This window comes from Desmodus rotundus, chromosome 1 (assembly GCF_022682495.2).
Source record: "Desmodus rotundus isolate HL8 chromosome 1, HLdesRot8A.1, whole genome shotgun sequence".
Classification (NCBI taxonomy): Eukaryota; Metazoa; Chordata; class Mammalia; order Chiroptera; family Phyllostomidae; genus Desmodus; species Desmodus rotundus.
The window spans coordinates 185,099,482-185,124,427 of NC_071387.1; the positions used below are offsets into that span (position 1 = coordinate 185,099,482).

General features: G+C 38.9%; 1 protein-coding gene across 4 annotated transcripts in view; it reads right to left on the minus strand.

Annotated features, from left to right (window-relative positions):
* The window catches only part of CTNND2 (catenin delta 2), an 822,756-nt gene that overhangs the window by 196,167 nt on the left and 601,643 nt on the right, over positions 1 to 24,946 (minus strand). For all 4 annotated transcript variants that reach the window (XM_053913918.1, XM_053913908.2, XM_053913912.2 and 1 more), the window contains one exon: positions 6,004 to 6,217. In XM_053913918.1, coding sequence (XP_053769893.1) covers positions 6,004 to 6,217 — 214 coding nt within the window. The remainder of the gene's footprint in view (positions 1 to 6,003; positions 6,218 to 24,946) is intronic.

The window sequence follows — 24,946 nt, forward strand, 5'->3', positions numbered from 1 at the left end:
AAGCAAAATAAACAACTCAGGAGAATATTTTCCAAAGAGGTTGACTGCACTGGGGGAGAACTAAAAAGCCGCCATGGAGATCTGAGCATTAGAGAAAAGTCTTCCTCATGTGGGTATTTCCGGGCCTCCCCATCACACAGCTCACTCCTTCCTGTTCGGTTGGAGTCAAGCTCACTGTTAACAAGCTTCACCAATGTGCATAGAGCTCAAACTCTCTATTTCTCATCTTAAAAATATGGAGAGAACTGAGGGTCTCTACACCTTTAAAGTAAGCCTGCACAGACAACAAGAAAGACTCCTATAAAACAGAAAAAATATGACACCAGAGAAAAGTGAGATGATTCATGATAAAGAGAAAAACAAACCTCAGTTCTAAATAACATCCTGGGAGAAATTCAAGAATAGTTGATATCCATAAAATAAGAACAGATTATTAAAAATAGCATAGAGTTCTCAGATTTAAAGTGATGGTAATGATGATGATATCTCCCTAGATTCCTGACCCCCCAAAACCCCTCATAGACAAATTGAGGGAAATGTTGGATACTGGAAAAACTTCTCGAAATGTATGATGAAAAGGCAAAGGGCTCCAAATTATATAAGAAAGTGTAAGAGAGAGAAAAAAATCCAAGAGGTCAAAATCTGACAAATAATAATTCCAGAAAGAGAGGACAGTGAAAATGGACATATTTTTAACAAAACAACAGTGCAATCTTCTGACAGTGAAGGTCCTGAATCTTTAAACTGGGCGTGTCTGATAGCAATGACAATTTTTTAAAAGGCACAGACTTAGACATATCATCACAGACTTTTACAGTATCAAAATTCAAGTTGAATTATAGAAAATACGCATTAGAAAAATAGACATGTATCAAGATTTAATATGATATTTTCAAAGTTTCATCTTCTAAGCATCTTTTATTAAGAAACATATAAGAAAGTAAACCAAGAAGGAGGAAGGCATGGGATCTAGGAAACAGGAGTTCCAACCCAGCAGAGTTGTGCAGGTCTAGCAATCAGTCATCCAAATGTGCCCCAAACATAGAGGATTCTAACAGTGAGAATCTTTGAAATTGATGATGGTTGAAATTATGAATGAAGTTGTATGGACAGGCACTGTAGCTGATGGAGGATCCACTCAAATACAATGTAGAAATGTAGTCCTTTGACAAGTATCACATGGACCCAGGGAAAATGTGATTATAGGGACATGTCTGGATCTCCTCTTCTACCATAATGCAAAGGCTGATCTCTGGCTTTCAAGTTCTTGAATCAAGCTATAGAAAACCCTGGAAGACTGACTATGGTTACAGAAGAAATGGCAAATACAGTCAACCCCGACAACGTAGAAGTACAATAACAGAGGTTGTGAGTGTAAAGGATAAAAAATAGGAGCACTAATATCCTTATCTTACAAAATGAGTGGTAAGAGATAATGTCTGTGTTAGATGGAAAAATTAGAGACTTTGAAAGTTACCAATTAAATTTGCAAAGGGAACAAAGATAACGATCCTGCCACTATGGTAAGAAGAAGAGGAAGACATCAAAGATGAATATTAAAAAATCGTTCTCCATCGTAATAGAAAGTCAGTACGAAAAGCCTATAATAATTGATTTAGAGTAAAATAAGCATATTGTTTAAAAACATGGGATAACCATGAAAAAAACCTAAAAACCAAAGGGAAAAAAAGCAAAAGTTAAGGCTGAATGCTTCTGAGGGGTCCGGGAGTACAGATAAGGCAGGGGGCTGGTGGTTTTTTCACTATAAGGGTTTTATACTACTTTATTTTTTGACCATAAATATTTATTACTTTGATTGAAAAACATTGAAAGAAGACAATGCATTTAATTAGCATCCTTGCTGTTTCCAATCCTTCACAAAAGTTGCTTTAAGAAGATGCATTAAGAAGTCAGGCCAGTAAGGACCTATTTATTTTAAACACAACAATACCATGAAACCCTCGTCATTCTGTACTTATTATTTGCATTGCTTTATTTCTCTGATGAGCAAATGTGTTTGCTCACCTCTGGGAAAAAGAAAATGACAGTCTGGATTTAAGTCTGTATTAGTTTGCTGGAGCTGCCATAACAAATTACCATGGACTAAATGACTTAAACCACAGAAACTTTATTGTCTCACAGTTCTGGAGGCTACAAGTCCAAGATCAAGGTGTCACCGGGGTTGGTTCCTTTTGAGGGCTCTGAGGAGAATCTGTTCCAGGCATCTCTCTGAGCTTCGGATGGTTTACAGGCAATCTTTGGTGTTCCTTGCCTTATAGATATATCACCTTGATCTCTGCCTTCATCTGTCTGCATCTGTGTTCAAATTTCCCCTTTTCATAAGGATACAAGCCTTATCTGATTAAGGATTCATTCTACTCTAGTCTCCTAACTTAACTAATTACATCTGAGCCACATTTTGAGGGACTATGGCTCAGCACTTCAACCTATGAATTTTGGGGGAACATAATTCAGCTTATAACTTTGGAGACTAGGCATTGAGTCAACTGACGTAACATTACTAAGTAAAATAGTGAACCCGAGGTCTGCCTCCTTAAATAAAAGGAAAGACTATTTGGGTCTCTGAAGCACAAGATCAAAGCATACTCTGCTCCTGGAGAAGTAGAGCTCTGAAGGACACTTGTTTTCAACTGAAATAAAACTTATTTATTAAGTTTTATGGTTCAATAGAACCTGCTTTATTATGATTTGTAAAGCACTCTGAAATCTTTAGTTAGGCATTTCAAAATTTAGGTTGATTATTTCCCTATTTACAGAGAGAAAAATTGTATTAGTCAAGCCCAAAGGACATTCAGCATTTCTAATCAAAGTTTATTTGCTTTGCAGCATTTCAAGTCATGGCTAGCATATCGTGGCTTAAAGTGGATTTTAATAAAATTCTGATCATCATCTCACAGTAATTATTGCACAGGAAGAAAATTATTTATTACAAGCCCTAACGGGCGGTATCTATTCTGCTGTGAATAGATATTGCAGTGCAAACAGGCAGCTGTTTTTTAAGCGTGCATGTTTGCATTGAATGTAAATGTACACAAATACTTCAATTTTAACATTTTATCATTGTTCAAAGAGTTTGTCAAGGAATACTCAGTAAATAATTTAAAGCTCTGCAAGATCATTTCATCTTGTAGTCTTCTATTGCTTGTAAATTGGCTAGATTGGCTAAATTGGCTAGATTCTCCTGGATATATAACCTAGATCTAATCTGAAATCCGGTTTATAAACATGCTTGAATTTTTAAAAATCGGTAAAATGATTCTTTTGAATATTTGTTTACAAAACATCCTAGTTTGTAAATATCTGGGGAAGAATTTAAAGCCTCTTGCCCCCTGTAAGTGTTTCAGCACGTGTGCTTTCTTTTTCTTTTTCTTTTTTTCATTGCTTATTGATTTTTTTATTGTTATTTAATTACAGCTGTCTGCATTTTCTCCCCATCCCTCCACAGGAACTACTATAAAGGACACATGGACAAAGTCAGGGGGGAGGGTGGAGGCGGGGGAGGGGTGGAGCATGTGTGTTTTCTTGTCCTTGTGAATAAGCAGGAAGGAGGAGACAGCAGGGAAACTCCCTGGTCCCAGGGGGGCTCCTGTCATGTCCTGAGTCCTTACTCCCTGCTGAACCCTGTATCAGTTCCACAAAAAGGTGCAAAGGAAGTACATCACTGCTTTTAAAATTTATGCATGAATATCTAACCTACTTTCCAAAGGGATTTGAGGGGGGCATTGTGACAACAGAAGTGAAGGAAACCTCTTTACCCTTAGGCTCGACTCCACCCCCAGGCCCATCGACACCCTTACTGCTCATCTTCTTAAGGTTCCAAATGGGGACGTATTTGTCAGGGACCTCCCTTTTAATACCTAGCTACCAGGATTGCACGGGTGCAACAAGTCAGAAGAGGGCCCCACCCATTGCAGTGGGCGCTGGTGTCCGCATCAAGGAGGCTGGGCCAGTGTGCGGTCAGTCCAGCCCAGGCAGAGGTCCGAGGCTTAGCACACACCTGACCCTGCAGATATTCAAAAGCATTTGAGAAATGACCTTTGCTCTTCTCAGAAGGAGCAGAGAAGAGGCATATGTACTCCCTCTGTGTATCAAGTATTAACATCTTTCCTACAGTCAGCCTTCCAGGAAGGGAAACCTCTTGACATTCGGAAGAGGTTATTTGCCTTTGATGTTTCCCAGTGACGTTCACGTAAAAATTTTTGATGTTGCCCAAGTGCATTATAACAGATGACACCAGTATCTGTCAGAAGCAGCCAAAGCAATTGAGTAGACAACTGTCAGTTCCTTCATGGTGGCTTCAAACATCAGAAGACACCAAGCCTTCTGCCGTGGATGATGTCTTGGGACAGAGGCAGTGCTGCCATCGCCTTTTAGGTTTCAGCTGTCAATCATCTCAACCTTTTGCATGTGGCTGAGTTTCCCTGGCAATGACATGACCCACAACAGAGGTCTGTGTTGGAGCAAGTAAAAATTTTAGTAAAACCCAGTTCTTTTCACATCGTAAAACAGATGTATAAGTAAACAGCAGAAGGTCCCCTTTCAGTTCTGTTGGTCTCACGAGACCACTGGCAAGGTCTTATTGCATGGAAGGAGCGGCAGGTTTTCCATCACTCGCATTGAGTCCTTTCTCTTGCAGGCATTTCCAATTTAAACACAGTCCAGGAAAATAAGGATGGGTGTTCATAACCGTAATTGCAGGGGATATATTTCCAGTGATTTAACTTACTCCAAACTATCCTACATATCACAATATGTGCACAATAAGTGTTTTACCTTCCCTGACCCATGTCATCCCATGTTCAGTGTAAAATATGACTTTAATAACATTGTGACCCTTAATAAGTATTATTTTCCATGAAGACAATTCTTCACTTAGAGAAAGAAAGAAATGATTGAGGTCTAGTTCTAATTTAGCTAAATGTGTGAAAGAGACATGACAATGATCTCAAAGGGAGTAAATTTAAGAAAATATGTTGACCCTGGTAGCCATGAACCAAGATTGAACAAATATTTGTAGCTGCAGCTCGAGTAATGGACTCCTTAGGCAAACACATGCACATATAACTTCATCAGCGTAGCCCCAAGGAAATTTTACAGCCAAGTCAGAAGGCCAGTGGAATCCTGGATAATTAAAAGATCCATTTTTGAGAACCAAGCTTGCAATCCACTGGCCCAAAACCTGCTTCAATGGGGTACTCTGATGAACCAAATACCACCTAGAACAGCCATGGGTACAATCAAGAATAATCTGAAATCCCCTATTGAGGCCACACCAATGTTGCTAGCACTTCAACAAGTAAAATGTGAGGGATGATAGCGTATGGCTAATGCTTACCAGGTCCACGTGCATTCCAAGAAAGGTATGTGTTAAATGCATTACATGGTCTTATCCATACATCCCGATGGCTCTAAAAGGTGGTTATTGAAATTATTTCTGTGTTATAAAACTCAAAAGTTTTATGATTATGGAAAGTCTTTCTCTCATGTTCACTACTGAAAAATTCCTTAATATGTTAAATCACATAGCCTTGGGACATTGTAGGCATAAATATTTTATTCGAGCGATGAACTAAGGACGACAAGCTCGCTGTTGTTAACCACAGGATAAACCAGAACACACACCATATCGGCAACACAGATACTTCGTCCTTTCGTCATTATTAATGCCATTCTAAGGATGGCCTGTGGGTATTACAAGATGCTCAACTACTTCTAAATCAAATGACAAAGACTGAAAAATGGTGACAGAATTTTAGGGACGGATATGTTTATTGGATTCTAATGATTTAATTTGATCAGTCCATGTGTGTCACAGTATGCTCTCAGTCACATGTTTCGTCATTTGCACACATACTAGAACTGCCTGTGTTGATAGCCCTCAGAGAGGCCTGGACTATACTATTTGGTAGCGCACTTGCTCACATGCTAGAAAATGGAAAATTAATCTTGAGGGTCAGTTGTGCTGATAATAAGGATTCTGACCTGTCACCAGCTCCCGGATCTCCAGGTCGGTGGTCTTGCGGAGTAGCCTCACCAGCGCTGGGATGCCGCCGCAGTTTTTCAGAGCGATTTTGTTGTCATCATTGGCCTTTCCATACACCAGGTTTCTCAAGGCTCCACAGGCACTACGGTGGACTTCCGTCATCCGATGATCCAACAGGTCCACCAGGAGCTGGATGCCGCCTTGTCTCCTTATCTGAAAGAGCAAAGGACACACCGAGTGCCTTAGAGAGGGAGATTTCAGTACTTGTAGCAAAGCAGTTTCTTCATGTGAAGTAGCTGCTACAATTCATTGCACTGAACCGAATTACAGCACAGACACAAAAAAGAAAACAAATATGTGCTCTAGTTGGATTTTATTACACTAACTTGCTTTAATATCCTACTGATAAAAATTCAAATGCACTTCCTTTCAAGCTATGGAATTTCAGAAAGATGATTTTAACTTTCTAATGGGTGTCTCAGACACATCTCTCTGTAATAATACGCCACATACTCATGGCACGAAACAGATGGGGGACCAAGAGAATGCTTCTCACTCCTAAGACTTGCCGCATTTAACCGCGGTCTTAAAGGACTGCAGAATTGATGTACAAAATGTTAAAATTATGCTTAATAGGAAAATATCAAAGGCACCATAAGCTAAATGAGAAACCAACAGAATTAGTGCAAGGATTTTCATCGGAGAAGACATGGAAAATGAAGTCGCTCACTATGAGAGATCATCAGAACACTGAGACCAAAGCATGTTGTGCTTAACTGAGGTATCTGGTTAATAACAACAAAAAAATCAACTTTGGTGGTTTTTAACCCATTTGATTTTTTTTGATAAGTGAATAAAAAAAACATTGCAATATGATTTTAGATTTTATCTTTTCTATCTTTTAATTTTTAGACCAATTTTAAAATTTAAAGTAAACCAATTTCCTAGTTAACATATAGACTATTTTGTGGAATTTTCATTAGCAAAGTTGTATTTGAATGTTTCTGCATTTATATGAAAAAAATAAAATGATTCATCCAGTAATATCATTTTACTTCTTTAACTTCAACATCCCTCAGGGGTTGAAGAATTATAATTTGGCATGAAAGAATAAATTTTGCACCTTTCCTACTTAGTTTTCTTATTCTAGAAAACTCATTCATCTTACAGATGTGCCAGGGCGCATGGCTCAATCCCCCAGCTCCTTCAAAGGTACTCAGATTCTACTTTCTCTGTGAGGCTAGTCCGACCCCACTTTTTAAAATTGCAATCTGAAACATACTCCTCCCCAATTCAGCCTCCTTGTTTTACTTTAATCTGTTATAGAATTCTTCATAGCACTTGTCATGTTGTAACTTCTTCTTTAAAAAAGATTTTTATTTATTTATTTATGTTTTATAGAGAGGGGAAGGGAAGAAGAAAGAGAGAGGGAGAAACATCAATGTGTGGTTGCCTCTCGTGTGCCCCCTACTGGGGACCTGGCCCACAACCCAGGCATGTGCTCTGACTGGGAATTGAACTGGCAGCCCTTTGGTTTGTAGGCTGGTGCTCAATTCACTGAGCCACACCAGCCAAGGCTAACTTCTTGTTATGGTTATTGTTGTTGTCTGCCTTCTACTAGAATTATGTTTTTGGAGGGCAAATCTCTTTGTTGTATTCACTGATAAACTCCATCCCTATCCCCAGTGCAAGACCAGGCACAGAGCAGATGTTCAGTGAATATTTGTTGAGTGAATTAGGAGGGAGAGTGTATTACTTGTTACAGTAGTGTTTCTCAGATTAGCTAACGCTCAGCTTTTCAAAACTGAGTGATATCCCTTCTGCGCCCAGCTAAGACTACCTCTGGAGGCTACAGCAGACCTTCCACACCAGCTTACAAATAAAATGAAGGCCTGCGTCACTAGTAGAAGATGGCCATCTGATGACAAAATATACCTGTAGGAATTATCTTTTCAACCATCTACAAAATGAAAAGAGAAAAAGTTGCAATGCTTGGAACTCACAGACTGTGTCTGCAGAAAACATGAATGTGACGTTTCACATATTTTACCTCGTGCGAGAAGAGGACCCGGAAGGAAGAGGGAGAACACGGGTCGTGAGGGGAATTAATTTCCCTGAAGTGCCCGCGCAGCCTGTGGTGGGGACAGCACCCAGGGCTGGTGGCTAAAGGGATTATTGAGTCACTTTTAATCAGGGAGAAAGGATCGGAAAACAATTTTTTCCCACCTTACAGTTTTACCGAGTGCCTGCTTGGCACCCACCCAAGATAGACGAAAGTTTGTACCACTGTCTACATGTGTCTTGGACATGCATCTGGGTAATAACCACATCTATTTCGTGATACGACTTCAGGAGGGATATTCCACCAGTATGAAAAGTTAAACTGTGAATGTCATTTTCTCTGTGTGTGTTTGCAGGTGTGTGCTTTTCTTAAAAATTTCCTGGGTTTAGTTATTTTAATAATGATGGAACAATTAAAAAGAGGTAATAAAGCCTTTCTTACAGTTAACCAATTGGTTATATATTAGAGCAGATGGTATAGTAAATCTATTTTATCTATATATTTTATCTCTATATTAGCTGTACTATTTATTATAGTTAATATTCTTATGATAATATAGTTCTCATTCATACAGCTTGATAAATCAAGCTATTAAAGTATTATTCTAAAGCATTAAAAGGGAAAATGAATTCAAAACAAAAGCAGTATCAATTCTTAATATTACAATGAGAACACAGTGCATTCAGTGTGACCCTAATTAATGCCATTTATCCAAATTCATAACAAAATCTTAAGTTCTATTTTAATCTATTTAGAGAAACATAAATAAGACAATAAACTTTCCTTTCTGCGGTTTTGATGGGGGTGGGGCAGGTGACACCAGATCATCAATATTAAAAACTTTTGTTTTCTTGGGGTTGAATTTTATCTAAGAATGTGACCACCTTCCTTCAGTTTTCTGAGGTCAGACAGTAGTCAGAGCTGCTATTTAAACATTCACAGATGTGCGATGTGATGGCCAGGCCCTTGGTTCTTCCCCCTCCACCGGCTCCCCTCTCCCAGCCCTCAGGTGGACTTCGAACTCTCTCGCAGACTCTCTGCAATTACAGGGCTCCTGGGGGGCTGGGGGAGGGTTCCGAATACTGCACTCTTCACTTTCTGCTTTTCTCTGGAAAGTTCTGCTTTTCTCCGGGATCCTCTGTCCCATCGAATTTTCTTCACACCCATTCTTCTAGTTTCTTCTTGTATCCAACCTTAAACCTTTATAAGACCCCAAACTTCTTTTAAACATTAATAAGGTACAACTTCTCTTTGAACATCTACCAGGGAAAACTCCATTGTTCTAAATGGCACCTTTACTTCCTCTCCCACTAAATGGCAAGTGATCTCTCTTCCATTTCTCCTTCTGGCTGATCACTCCACAGCCAACAGGCAGGCCCTTGGTTTAGCCCCCCCACCACCATCCAGGCCAGCATACCCTCGTCCCTTACTCCCCTAATTATTATCACGTGAAATTCTCCAAATGTCAAATCTTAAATGATTCTAGGTTTAGTACTATTAAAACAAATTAATAAAATGCTGTACATCTAATGCATGGGAATATAACAAAGTGAAATGCAGGTGTCAGTCATGTGGCAATAAGTCAATAAATATTTGTCAGATGAATGCAAGAATGGTGCAGTTGTTTTTCACCTGTTAGGTTCCTTCTAACTTTCTTTTAAATAATTTTAAATAGACATAATTTTTAGAGCAGTTTTATGTTCACAGCAAAATTGAGCCTAGCATATAGAGTTCCCATACACCCCTGCCCTCATATATGCACAGCCTCCCCCATCCTCAACCTCCCCCATCAGAGTGATGCTTTTGTTATAACTGATGGACCTACACTGATACAGCATTATCATCCAAAGTCCACAATTTAAATTAGGGTTCACTTTTGGTGTTTTACATTCTAGGGGTCTTAACAAATGTTTAATAATATATATCCATTATTACAGTATCATACAGAATAGTTTCATGATCCTAAATGCTCTGTGCTCTGCCTAGCCACCCCTCCCTTACTCCTCCCTAACTAGTGGAAACCACTGATCTTTTCATTGTGTCCATGGTTTTGCCATTTCCAGAAGGTCATATAGTTGGAATCATAAAGTATGTAGCCTTTACAGACTGGCTTATTTCATCTAGTGATATGCATTTAATGTCCTGCTAGATAGCTCATTTCTTTTTAATGTTGAATTATATTCCATTGTCTGGAAGTAGCACAGTTTATTTATCCATTCACCTGCTAAAAAACGTTGTGGTTGCTTCCCAGTTTGGGGTAATTATGAATGAAGCTGCTGTTGGCATTGTTTGCATCTATTTTGTAGACCAAAGTTTTCAACTTCTTTGAGCACATACCTAAAAGCACAATTACTCAGGGTACGTTTCATTTTGTAAGAAACTACCAAACTGTCTTCGAAAGCGGATGTATCATTTTGCGTCCCCCAAAGCAATGAATGAGAGTTTATGTTGCTCTGCGTGCTTGCTGACATTCGGGATTTTGGCCATTCTGATAGGCTGCAGTGGTAACTCACTGTGTCTTCTTGTCTTTTAAGACTGACTGTTTCGGTCAGATTTATTTACATTACTACAAATGATTGAATAAAAACAATCAATGCTGAGGTACACATAGGGAAGCATAGCTTGACTTGGATTTAAAATGAACATGTTTTATACCTGCTGTTTTCCTGAACTTGGTAGGCTCGGGGAATGACTGGAAAGGGCTCTTCATACCTAACCTGAGCAGACAGTCTTAAACTCACTCACTAATTCATTTACTATGGGATTCTCTGATAGATGGTCCACTTTAGTCAATTGTTCCTGTATCAATAGCTCTCATTTCTGTTTCTGCTTAGCTGTAGACTTCAGGGATCTAGACAGAAAGAGAAAGGAAGATGGGGCCTGATGAACCCCATACCCAGGAACAATGGAAAAAATGGGTTAACCAATCAAACAAAGCAAAACTAGGCCTTAGTGCCTATCTTTTCTGGTTGTTTAGGAAGAGGGGATTCTTTCTTTCTTTCTTTATTTTTTGGTTGTTTACAGAGAGTACATTATTCTCAAACCTGAGCAAACAGTCTCTTGGGGAAAAGGCTGGGATATGCGTGCACAGGGTCACTGAATCTCACCCAGTTTGTAATGAGGGAGAACGAAATAGGCTTTCACTCCTCTGCCACACACACCATTGTTTTAAAGTGTTTTTACAATTTAAACTCTGGGTCTAAATGTATTTAAAAATCATTTAAGAGTAGGATACAATGGTTTTCTTTCTTATCCTTTCATTACAAGACAAAAATATATGTAAACCTTTGAAATCAGAAAATAGAGGGACAATTAAATACAAGAAAAATGCAAGTTGCATACTATCAGCTATTGCAACAAATGAGGTCTTACCACTTACAGAATTTATTACTCTTAACATCTGCATGTAATGAGGATAAAATATACTTACCAATGAATCAGATACTGTCATTACATTGATATGAACAGCAGCGAAACCCTTAGAATATACCCAGTCCCAGCAGTGTTTGTAAGTTCATGACAGTCTTCATAACACTATAGTGATGATAACGAGGGATAGCGTGTTAGAAATCACTTTAACAAGAAACAGAGTTCCTCCAGGGGGTCCCTGTCTTCAGTTAGAAAAATACTGTGCAGAGTTACTCTGAGCAGTGACAGCGAGAAGGCCTGGCTTCAGCGCTCCTGCAACACCAGACAGCACACTGTGCTCGGCATCAGAAAGGGAGAGGGGGTTGGAGTGAGGGGCAAAGACGGAAGAGGCTGGAGTAACCTTTTGTTAATCTGTCCGCTGGTGAGATAAGGACTTCAAAGAGGTAAGGTCCGGGGTAGACATTTCCATACTTCTCAAGGATCCCTCTGGTCTTAAGCAGAGTGGGTATTTATCTTTGGGCTTCTGGTTAAGTGCTCAAAGAAACTTGTCTGGACCCAAGACTAAAAGTAAATTTAAATAATAGTCTGTGGGACTAATAATTTAACTTCTTACTCTAGATATTTATGAACCATCAAGCCATAACGTCTGAGAAACGGCTTATAAAAAGAAGCACTTTGGACTCAGTGATTTTAATGTCTCCAATTAACTGTTATTCCTCATTGGTGTCAGTTTAACGTTTTCTTTTAAAAAATAGATATATTTGTTTTATATTCCTTTTCAATGTTTAAAAATTAAATAATTTTCTCTGCTTAAAAAGCTACTGGAAGATACAAAGTTTCTGGCTCCAAAACCAGGGTATTAACCAGAAGTAATTAAATCTTACTTTTCAACATTAATGTAGAAATTGCAAAGTTATAAGTTTGTAAAACACATATTTTACCTCACTGAATTCTATCTCTTGCCCTTATAGCAAATCCAGTTAAATAATCAGTGTTTCCACATAATTTGAATTGATGTATGTACACATAGTTGCCTCTAAATAAAAGAGAAGTACAATATGTAAAGGCCAAATCTTTTTTATTTTTAGGGTAGAAATTATTTTGAGAATTTTGAGAGAAACTCTCTCTCTATGTAAAAGCTGTGAAAAATGATCTATTTTCTCCGTTCAATTAGTAAGCCAAGATGGATTATGTTTCTTTTTAAGATATGTGTTAGAGAGGGGGTACAGCACAGTGTTTGGGGGTGCTGGCTTTGAGGTTGGAGCAACATGGTTCAAATCATTCCTCTTTCACTTAAAACGTCTGTTCTTTGAGGCAAGTTACTTATATTTTTATAAAACGTGAACAAAATGTTGACCTGTTTCATAGGGTTGTTTTCAGGATTAAATGAAATTTCACGTGAATTGTTTGACAAAGAATTCAGTAAATATTATTTGTTAAGAAACTACCCATTGTACCAACATTTAAAGGGTATTCTTAATTGACTTATTATCTGGTCAATATATAAATTAACTTAATAATATGCCGATGCATGATAAAGTCAGTGAGAGACAAGTAATTCAGACTTAAAACTTCATAAATTTTATTCAGTATGTAAGCTATATATTATCTGATAAATTATTAATCCAAGCTGGTATATAGTAATGAGATTATATAGGGATGAATTTATCATACTAATTCTTGAAAAAGAGTATTTTTCTGAAAAATGGAGGGAGTCATAGGCAAAAGGAGACAAGTACCATGCTTTGATTTTACTAACAAATTAGCTTCTAATAAACCAACAAAAAATGCAACTAGTAGCAGAACATAAAACCAGAATCAAGGTAATTGACTCAGGAGGTCCTAGTCTCATGCAGATGCCACTCATACGCCATGATGCAGGGTGTGGAGGTATTTTGGTTTCATCTCTGTGTCTAGCGGGAAGCTTTTTGGTGTTTGAAACTCATAAGGAAAGATAAAAAAAAGTCTACGAATACATTACTATTGTTATTTGATTTCCCTTATTTTTCCAATCCTCAGTCCCCCACATTCCTAGAATCTTTGTCACCTGAACAGACTTCCCAATCTGGCTCCCACCCCACTGAGTATGTCTTCAGCTGCCACTGAAGACCATTGCAAAGGGAACTGTGTTAACTTACAACAAAACGAGCAGCGGGAAGGGGAGAATCTAAACATTTTTTTATTTTATTATCTGCAATTTAAGTGAAGTACCTGATCTTGTACTAGTCATGTGTTAATAATAGCGTCGGTCCATAACTCTGGTCAAAGACAACCATTCCCATGAATCCCCAAAATGACCCATTTTACAGCATTTCAAACCTTCAAGCTCTCATCACCTTCATGATCCCACCACTTAAAGAACTAAAGAGTTGAGAAAAGCCCTTCCAGTTGGTTGAAATGTGCATTGTTATTCTACCCAGCGATGCATTTTACAAGACGCTGTGAGAGGAACACAGCACTTGAAACACGGCACACAAATTCCAGATGCCACAGCCCACGGCCCTTCCCACTCCCCTCTTGCTACCTGGGACCCCGAGCAGGGCAGCTTTCTAGACGCCCCCCCCCCCCCCCCCCCCCCGTCTCAGAATGAAGTACAGCCATGTCTAAGTGGATGAACAACAGGCAGTTGGGTTCTCTATTGAAAATCTTGCTGCCCAGCTATGAAGCCAACTCAGGGGTCAAAGGGGCTTCAGAGTGTCCATCTGGGGGCTGGGAGCTGACACTCCACAAATACTCCTTGATGCTCAGAACTGCTGCACACTAAAAACCATGCCCATTGCCTTTAAGAGCACTAGGGGAAGGTCCCCTCTTTTTTTTGTCTAGCAAGAATTTCAAGGGATTCCACGAATTCCTTTTCTAAAGGCATCCCTCAGACACACTCAACGCGTCCAAATAAGTCTAGCAGTGTCAGTTACCCAGTGTGAGTTCAGAGCAGTCCTTGCAGACAGGGAATAGAACTCACGAAGTACTGAGAATTAGAAAGAACACCTCCAATGCAAGTCCCCCCTTGCATTGTGCTCCAAAGTGAACTCTATTTCCACATAAAATCCCATGGTTTCCTCTGCGTTACAAAGTGCTGATGAAATCAGATGCGTATAAGTACCTAAGTCATTCCCAGGTCACACTCAGCTGAAAGATCTCCCAATTGCTTTCCTTGAATTAACTAGAAGCAAGTATCACGTGTGAGTGGGGTGGATGTCTCCTGCCGAGACCATGCTCCCAGGTTCAAGGGTTACCTTTGCTTTCTCTCCCTCTCTAGTGCTGTCCTGCTCCTGCAGGTCCGCACAGGCCATCTGTTCAGGCAGACACACAATCTATTTGACAGCAGAAAATTTACTCTATTTGACATTTCTTGAAAATATGTGCAAGGACTTATTACCCTGAGTTATTTATACCAATAATATATAGTTAGTACTATAGCCTAAAATTAATATCCACTATCAACCAAAGAGGACAGTGTATAAAATATTCAAAGACTTCTCCGGATGTCAGTGCTGGAACATTTTCTGTCTCTCAATTCTCCAGAGTCTAATCCTTTTGGCTTTTTTCCAGTGGCCTGGGCAGCTGATCAAGGGTGGAGGAGGTCTGTCCATCTGGGCCCTGGTTACATTGCTTGTCTGGACTCTATCCACCACTGCCTTTGTTTCTGGTTCTGAATACTTATTTTACAACTAACTGAGTAGACAACTTGAACTTGTACTTAAACTTGGCTTATAGGAAATCTGTAACTACTGTGGCACCAAAGCAATTTAACATTAAAATGACCCTGACTTAAATCTAGAATGAAATGACAGTTATTATCCTAATTGTTTAACTTTTTTATGGATGTGTTAACACAGTAAGACAAAACAAAAATGAGGACACAAATCTACTGGGAAAGATACACATTTATTAAAGTCTACTGAAAAATCTCTCAGAATAGGTAATAAGAGAATTCAAATAAAATACAAAATAAAAATTAAAAAAATGAAAAGCTGCCTTATGAATATGTGCTGTTCCATAGTTAAATACTAAAAATGATCAGAATTTTAATAGAAAACTATCTCATTTAAAATAGTCACATGGTCCACAAAATACTAAGGAAATAAGCATAATAAGAATTGAGTGGTTTCTGTCGTATAAGTACTGCATGCTAACCAATTTTGCCCCTGGAGCTACAAGGATTGAGTAGTTGCTGTCTGAAGAAACTTGCATGAACTTACTAAGGTACATAAAATGAGGTATACCATGCTCCTATTTGCGAAAATGCAGTATTGTAAAGATTTCTGTTGTCCCCTGATTAATTTAACAACTGAAGCAGTTCCAATTAAAAACCCAACATATTTTAAAGTTGTTTTTGAACATAATGACTCTAAAGTTCATAAGGAAGAATAAACATGGGGAAAATCACAGAAAAAAAATAAGAAGTATGGAAGTCTGAATATACCCCAAAGCACCAAAAATAGAACAATATGACAATGGCCCCCCAAATCAACACACAACAAAGGAAGAGAAGAAAAATCCCAGAAAAGATCCAGATCTCTACAAGACTTCAGGATACAGTCATGAATCTGTGAGGATTCACTACCTAGAATTAGAAACACATTAGAAACAAATGGAAGTAGTGCACGACAACCTGGGGAAATTACTGGCAGTGACCGTGATAGACAGACAGCTTATGTCCTTACTTTAGAGATGATGAAACTGAGACACAGTGAGATGACATGACTGGCAATGTCACATAGCAGCAGGAGGCAGAGTCAAGACTCAAACCTGTGCTCAGAGTCCGTGCTTGGAACCCCTGCACCACAGTGTCTTGTGTTGTAGGCATTTATTACTAACCGTCCACAGCATGATTTGCATATTTAGACATATGTGGGTGGCATCATGCTGCACAATTCTTTCTCTCTTTCTTTTATCACACAGCATTGCATTTGTGATATTTATCCAAGCCAACAGACATAGCACTTGGGCATTCACTTTTATTACGGGGACGTATTCCTTTGTAGAAGCATACTATGATTTGTTCTTCCAGTCTCATGTTGGTAGATATTTGGTTATTTTCAATGATCGGCTTCCACAGCATTGGTGCCATGTACATTTGTACGCACAGTGAAAGAGTTTCATAGGATAGGCACTTCGAATAGGTGGAGTTTAGATTGGGTATATATACAACTACATGGAGTGGCCCAAAATTTTGTACCAACTTACCACCACTCGGAGAGAGTAAGAGTTTCCTTGACCATACTTGGCATTGTTGACTTTTATATTGAACACAAAATGATATCTTTTTAGTTTTAACTTGCATTTTCCTTGTTACTAGTGAGGCTGAGTCTTTGAGCAAACTCTGGACCCAAGAGGTGCAGAATCTCCTTGAACGAAATTAAACTCTCTTACTGAGCAATAAACAAAACTAGTCATAAATATAATGAAACACCTCCTCGGTTATGAATGAAAAAAGTGGATACTGAAAAGGTCAGGGACTCTCTAAAATTTATACATAGTTTCAACACAAGTCTAATCAAAATTCAAAAGAGATTTATTGCAAACAAGACAAAATGATTCTAACTTTCATCTGGAATCATAAGCAAGCAATAAAAACGAAGGATACTTTGATAAAGAGAAATACGAGGAAGGAATTATTGCATCTCATATATAAGTATTACATAAATCCCCAGTAATTAAAACATTGTCATCGTGATGAAAAGTCAAATGGCTCAGGAGAAAAAGATGGATAGCAAGAAATAGAGCCTAGTGCATTAGAGCTTAATGTGATGAAAAGGAGAATTACAAACTAATGTTGAAGGATTGAATTACAGGAAAAGCTTGTAAAGGGAACCGATCCACACGGCAGTGGTGAATGTAGCCCAGCTTCTGATTCAGAAAACCAGCAGGGAGTGAGTCAGCACACAGGCCCCAGGCCCGTGGATAGGTTCTCCCATGGGGAATCAGGCCTGCATTATACCTAGGCCGCTTTTAGGCTTGCTTTTTGCTAAAACTCCCTCACCCTGAATTGAGGCAGCAAATGTTTACTGCATATCTTTAAAGTAACTTCCTAAAGTCTGTGCTAAACCTCCCAAAGATGGAGTGTAACCAGTTCAACTACTTTTTCCTTTGCATTTGCAAATATTCTTTTTCTTTGTAGTAATTAGCAACTTCCTCTCCTTTGTTATCTGTAAAATGTAACCATCTAAAGTGAACCTGTGCATAGTAAATGAGGATTATCCTCAATGTAATATGCCCAGCAAAGCAATAAAAGCCTGTTCAGGCAGGGGTCGGTCCCTGTCTCACCCAGAGAGTGGCCATGCTGTCCCTTTTTTCCCACAGGACTTCTGTAGTCTGTGTGAATTTGTTCATCGCAGCCACAACACATGGACCCCACTGGCCGGAGTCCGCATCAAGCTTGTAAGGAAGTTGACTATGCATCATGTACATCCCAAGATTTTAAGAACTAAATACACCAACTAAAGAGAAAAATAATTGAAGTGACTATCTATATGCTTTCAAGGATGAACAAGGCGTCCCATACACAAAGAAGAATGAAAACAACTTAATTCTAAAAATAATAATTGTATAAAGATACAAGGTATTGTTTCAGCTTCTCATATCCTGGGTATGCTGATTTTAGTAGTTTAAATATAAGTTTATATTTACATCCTCAAGGGTATCACACTGACATGTTGAGTTAGGAGACATCTTCGTCTAACACAGGGTTCAGCTTTTCACTTCATTTTCTATCTCTTGTTCACCCCCTTTAGCCCCCACACAATGCGGCCAGCCTAAAACTGAATAGATTCATATAGAAAATTTAATAAATCAAGATATAAGATCAACTGAAAACAAATGCTCTTCAAATTCTGGTCTTATTTTTTAAAACAGTGAATCAGTCATCCCCTTTGAGTATTAATGCTTACTTTCAGATTAACAATTACTAATTTAATCTTGTGGGAAAATATATAACCTAACATATTTGTGAGTGGGAGATGTAAATTCATATATTGTCCAACATCTCATTAGAATGTTAGATGAGCACATATATATTTGGAAACAGAAGCCCTGTAAGGAACACAGATGACTATTTGAAAATTATTGAAACATCTCATAAGGAATGTAGGAAGCCTACAGACACTATCCCAAAGCTTTCATTTTTGTTGGGTTGAACAGTCCCTAACTTGCCCAGTGTTTATGGAGGGCCTGGTCTGCTCAGGTGCTGGGTTCAGAGCTGAGTGAGATGGGTCAAGTCCCTGTGCTTGTGGAGAAGTCAGAAACTAAGTAAAGAAATGGCCTATTGAGGCCATTTTAATAGTGAAAAACAGGCAGTTTCATCTGGAGGAAGACTTAGTAATTTTCTAGTTATAATTTGGTATTCTTCTCCTTAAGGAGGACTTACTAAATTGTACAAGCTTAAACCCCTCACTCCACCCCACAGCTCCTCCCCCTCCAAGAACCATAAAGACGACACAGCAGGAAATAAGGGGAGGGTGCAGGTAGGTGTTACGGGCAGGGGCGTTGGTCAGGGCACCTTGGTCAGAGGATGTTTGAATAGAGACCAAGTGATGTAAAAAGGTGACAGAAGGTCCCAAAGAGGCAGGTGTGGCTGGAGCAGAGGCAGTGAGAGATGAGATAAGAGCAAATCTGGAGGTGGAGCCAGGCTGGATCTGGGGGCTCCAGGCCACTGTCAGAATATCAGGTTCACTCTGAGGAGTATGGGAATAAGAGTGGCCTAACACCCTTGTTTAACGGCTGCTGTATATGCCATGTGGACAACAGACTGTAAGGACTCAAAGGTTGAAGCAGGGACACAAGTTATGGGTCCCTGAGATTGTCCAGGCACCGGAATCCTGGTAACTTCAGATTTCTAATTGACACAGTCCAAGCATTCAGATATGGTCAGATTCTAGTTGTGTTGACTGAAAAGGAATCACAAATGACTAAGATTTTTAGCTTTTCATCTGTAATAAACGATTGTGTTGATAATCATTGCAATAACAGTTTTTAGTTGACTGACAGATAGCAAATTATTTATGAAAGATCACCCTGTACTTAAATTTCTATTTCAGTGGGATTATGAAAGCATACATTTAAAAAAAGTACTTTTTTGTCATTGCAAAAGGGAAAATAACATGTTTTTAAAACATAAAATTATGCCAAATATATAGCAAAATAGAGAAGTCGTTTTGTATCTTACATAGCCTATGATTATAAGAACTACTGAGTATTAAAGTAAATGTAATAATGCCACCAAGAGGGGTTATAATAGATATGTATAGAAAATGTACTTCATATGCATTTATTTTCTTTTGAATTTATATACCTCATTAAAAAATTTAAACTATATCAAGTAAAACTGCTATTATACTTATAAAATGGGCAGAATATAAATCTGGTTAAGTGTTTTCTTATTATGCACGTTTTTCTCTCTTATTTTTTCTACTTTAGGTAATGAAGTCACCGAAGTATTCTAAAGGTACATAATGCTCATATGTCCTTTTGTTGTAGTAAAAGCTAATCGCTAATATTTACTCCACTAAAAAGGGGTTGAAAAAAATTTTCAGTTTTGTTCAGTTCAACTGATATGTACTAAACATTGTTCTGTGTTCCTTGAGGTTCTCTTGGGCTAATAAAGGAGAGACACAAACAAATAAGGTGCTATGAAGCCCACAGGGAAGTCCTGAAACCAACCTCCTTGGGAAGTGGGGTGGGCAATTAATTATTTTGGAAAAAATAACAAATAGTCTCATTTTAAGAAGTTTGAAAACTGGTGAACCACATATGGTAGAACATAATTAAATTCCAAAATGTTTGGGCACAGTAGGTCCCTGCTTTATGAAGTGGGTACACGTGTGGTAGGGTTGAGGGGGAGAAGTAGGTATCAGTGCATCAGATGCTGCCATGTCTTCTTGACCATTAGAGTTACCCAAAGATTGTGGGTGGAGGCATCATCATCATCATCATCATCATCATCATCATCATCAGACTTGGACAATTTATGGAGTACAGTATAAAATTTGTGATATTTTACAGAAAAAGCACAGAAAGGGGATCCTTGTAGAAGGATTCTTTGGCTAACAGCTCCCAATTCCTGCTGTTTGCATGGGTGATGGCTGTGCAGAGAGCTCAGCAATGGGAGGTCAGACACTATGGGAGGCTTGTGGAGTGGCCGTGCAGAGGCAGGAAGCAGGGAGTGCTGTAGGAGGCCAGGAAAAGACCAAATTGGGGCTGGCACTGAAAACCAGGCAAATAAGGAATTACTTGAGGTGTTAGGGCATGGAGACCCATGCTTTCTGAGCAGAGGAGTGGCATGGGAAGTTGTGGCAATGAGGCAAGAGAATTAATTTAAAAGACTACCAAAGAAGGCATTATGGGTCTTGCAGAAGTATATCTTAGCTATGAAACATTCTCAACCATTTGCCTGCCATCTGGGAATTTATGGGGGACTACACCCATGGGGTTTCCCACATCACTTAAGCATTTGTTCAAATTAACTCTGATTTTCTTATCCTGCTAGCCCTGTGCTCTGTGTACCAGCAAAGTGACTGCAGCAGCCCAGCTTGTGATTCCCAGCTAGGCGTGTCCCCAGAATCAGCGCGTGGGGTGCAGGGCATCCCAGAGACTGAGCAAAAGGGAAAGCCAGGATTCTTCCACTCAGGCTCCCCGGAGCTCCCCCGACATCTGGCAGACTCCACCACCAGCTCTTTTGAGAACCCACAAACTGGAACATGTCAGCCTTGTTCTGTCACATGTTTATCTTGAACACAAAAAAAGCTGTTATCAAGGATTTGCCTGCAACACAGCATTTTACCGTATGAGTTATTCTATGATACTGCTCAACTGATTAATCTTATTCACTCTTCATTTTGCCCATCAGCCCAAGCAGAACATTTATACGACACCTGGAACTTGGTATAATAAGAACACAAGCTTGTTGGGTGCATCCGTGACCTCTGAGATATTAAAAATTATGTTCTAAGAAATCCCATCAAGTGCAATGCAGAGCATCCCAAATTGCGTGTCATCTCAACAGAGATGGGGACTGTATTCTGGACTTTATCAGTTCACTCAGAAGTTCTGACAGCATAACAACTCTCCTAGTAATTTTAGTAAGTTGCTGGTACCAGATCACATATGTCTGTAATGTTATATACACATATATTAGAGTGTCAGGATATATTAATATATAATAAATATATATGAACAAATATTAACAAATTAGTATATTTAGATAGAAAGTAACTCAGAAATGACTCTTCCCCCTCCCTCCACTAAGATGGGATTCATTCTGTTCCCTCGATTATTTTATTGCAATTAAAATTTTGCAGTATTAGTTTTTTTCTTATGAGCTATCACATGTGGGTTCAAAGAACCTGCCCTGTAGGTATTCCACCTTCCAATGTATAAAATAACCACAGACACTGAGGAGATTATTTAATGACTTCTGTTCAAAGTTCTTCAGTTCTGGAGTGCAACAGATCGAACAGCTGGAACCCAAATTATAAATCATGAAATGCTCTGACTTTATTCTACATCAGATCTTCTCTCTCAACATAGTTTATTCCTAAACTCTTTTAAAATATCTCCAATGTATAAAGTCCCAGCTAAAAATAATCAAGTTTTCTTATTTTCTGTCTTACTTATTTTCTAATTATATCTTTAAAAATGCTTGATACATAAATGTCCTGGTTTGCATTTTTAATTCTTTAAAAATTTTCAAGTAAGTTATGATGTTATTGCATAGTTTTTTTCCTGGTTAGAAGAAAGGCAATGGTTGTACTCTCAGTTTTTAGTACGCTGGTAAATGAAGAGGACTACTAATGAAGCGGGGATTTATGGGAGAATTTTGTTTTCTTTTTAAATCCTGCATAGACTGTAGTCAGAATTGTGGTTTTTTTCAAGCATATATAATCAGATCATGTGGCTTCTGCTCAAAATCTTCAAATGATCCCCATCACCTTCAGAAGATCATTAACCTTGGCCTTTGGCCTTGTAGGACCTGCCCCTGTCTTTCCTCTGTCTCCATCGCTCATCATTCTCTCCTTTACTCACTTCTGGCTCCAGTTTCTCTGAGCTTCTGTAAGGTCCTGAGCAGCCCAACGTGCTGCCCTGGACTCCTCAGAGTGGCTTTCTTTCCATCTCTCAGGTGTCCACCCAACCTGATTAACAATTAAAAATAGTATGTCCACCCTGCCTGCTTCCCCTCCATTCTTGGTCCACCTCCCTTTCTCTAGATTTCCCGTTTGCTCCCATTTACCACCTGGTATATTTAATAGTCCTGTTGATTTTCTGCCCCAGTCCCTCCCAGAGGGAGGTACGTGCTAGAGGGCAGGGATCTTGCCTGATTTATTCGATGCTGAGTCCCCAGTGCTGAGAGGAGTACCTGGCACACAATTATATGGAGGTACTCCATATAATTTTTTGACAGAATAAAGTTTTAATAATGAACTTTGAAATTTTGAAATCAAACCAACTTTTTACAATACACCTTCAGGGGAAACATCCTATGCCAAGCAAATTTGTACTTAAGAACAAAGAATTCTGGTGCCTAAGAAGAGATCTTCGAACCATAGAGTATCATAAAACTGTGAATACAATGATACTGGCCCAGCAAACATTATGCACATATTATAAATATTTTTCTTATAGCTTTATCTCCTCATTTCATGAACAGAAACTAATCTTCCCCACAAGGAAAAGTCAGCATTACATACAAAAGTGCTTCTGCAGTATGCACACCTGCATCTTGTTTATAGGAGCCAATGCTGAATATATTAGCTAATTATAGATGTGCAGATGTCTTGTTTTCCTTAATGCAAATATATATATATATATATATATATATATATATAAAAGCATGGAACCTAGTATAGTACCCAGGCTCATGGCTGAATACCCAATTTCCATTAGGTGAATTTGGCTAAATGGTAAAGAGACAAATAAAAGTCAGATCAATAAGGAAGATTATTCATAAATCAAAATCTTCATATTCTGCTGTTGTTCTTCAGGGTTTAAGAAATTAAATTTAAATCTAAGTTGCAAAATAAATTATAATCTATTGGTTCATTTGTTGGGGTGTTTATTACAGAAAAATTAAGTCTAGAACCTGGAAGATTAGCAAAAGGGGGGAAAACGTTAGCTTTGGAAACTCTGAGTCATGTAAAAATTGTGAAGTATTTATTAATATAGATGTCATGCTTACAGAGGTGAGGAAATGGGGAAGCTGAAGGACAAAATTAAGGAAATTACAATTCACTTTGAAATTTTCGAAAGGGGCTTTTCATAACTACAGTTGGCACTTGCCCAACATTTGACCAATAAACTTGCTTTTGAGACCATGTGGTCCTCAAGATGGAACAAACTGAAGTGATAAAGCTGACCTAGTCAAGGAAAAAGTGCTCCGTTACTGGGACAATTCCAGAACCTTATCTGCAAGCAGATAGCCCCACAGAACAAGAGGCACGTGGTGTCCCTCAGTCAGGGGTGTGCCTCCAGGGTTCCTAAGTGCCAAATGAGAACCGGCCTTCTTCTAACAGGTTGCATAGGCAAATTAATGCCACCATCCCACCCCACGGATGTCCATGTCCTAATCCGAAAGCCTGTAAATAGGTATGTCACATGGCATAGGAGAATTAGGGTTGCAGATGGAATTAAGGCTGCCGTATGGAATACCTTAAAATGAAGAGTTCATCCTGACTTGTCTCGGTGGCATTTAGATCTAGTAGCCAAGCAGCAGATCACCTCCTGCTTTAACCACCAGCTTGTTCTTTGGCTGCTGGCTAAGGTGCGCTTACATACCTGACCACACTGAAGGCTGATAGGACCAAGGCACTCTGATTTTAGTATCTGTTCTACATAAAGAAGTGCCAAGGGCAGGGCATTGCTCTTTGCCCATTGGAAACTGCCCGCCAGTCAGTGTTACATGATTCTCTTTTCAGATAACTTCAATGAGGAAAGACAGAAGTCTTTCCAATGTCCAAGCTGCACACTGGACAGTTGAGCCTGCTTATACAAGTAATGAATGCCTCACTGTAAGAGTATCTTTTCAAAAGATCATTCAAAGGAATATAACCGGCCAACTGTGGCGGGGTGCTCTGGTGTTCTGGTTTTTGTCCTGTTAACATTATCTTTCTTATAAACTAGGTTGGAGGAAGGCAGTCTTCCAAAAGTGTTCCTTCTCCATTGTTTTAATGCTCTTGTCTGCAAGTCCTGTTGTTGCTGGCCTTGTTCTGACAAGGAACCATAGGTTGGCCTCTGACTTCTTTGTAGAACAGGATGAAGCATCAGAGGAAATAAAGCAGGGGAAATAAAGCTGTTCATGCATCTAGTAGACACGTCTGGTATATCCAAATTCAGACAGTTCTTGAGTAAATCCCTGCACATAGTCAGAGCTTTTAGGTAGTTCCTTTCTATGTCAGTGTTTTCTGACATTCTCCGGGGTCTAACACAGGAATTTTCGGCCTCAAATTTTCTTTAGGGATGCAAGCAATCCCTACCAGTGCCCAGTTGCAAGCCACTGATTGCCTTTCAAAAAGTAAATA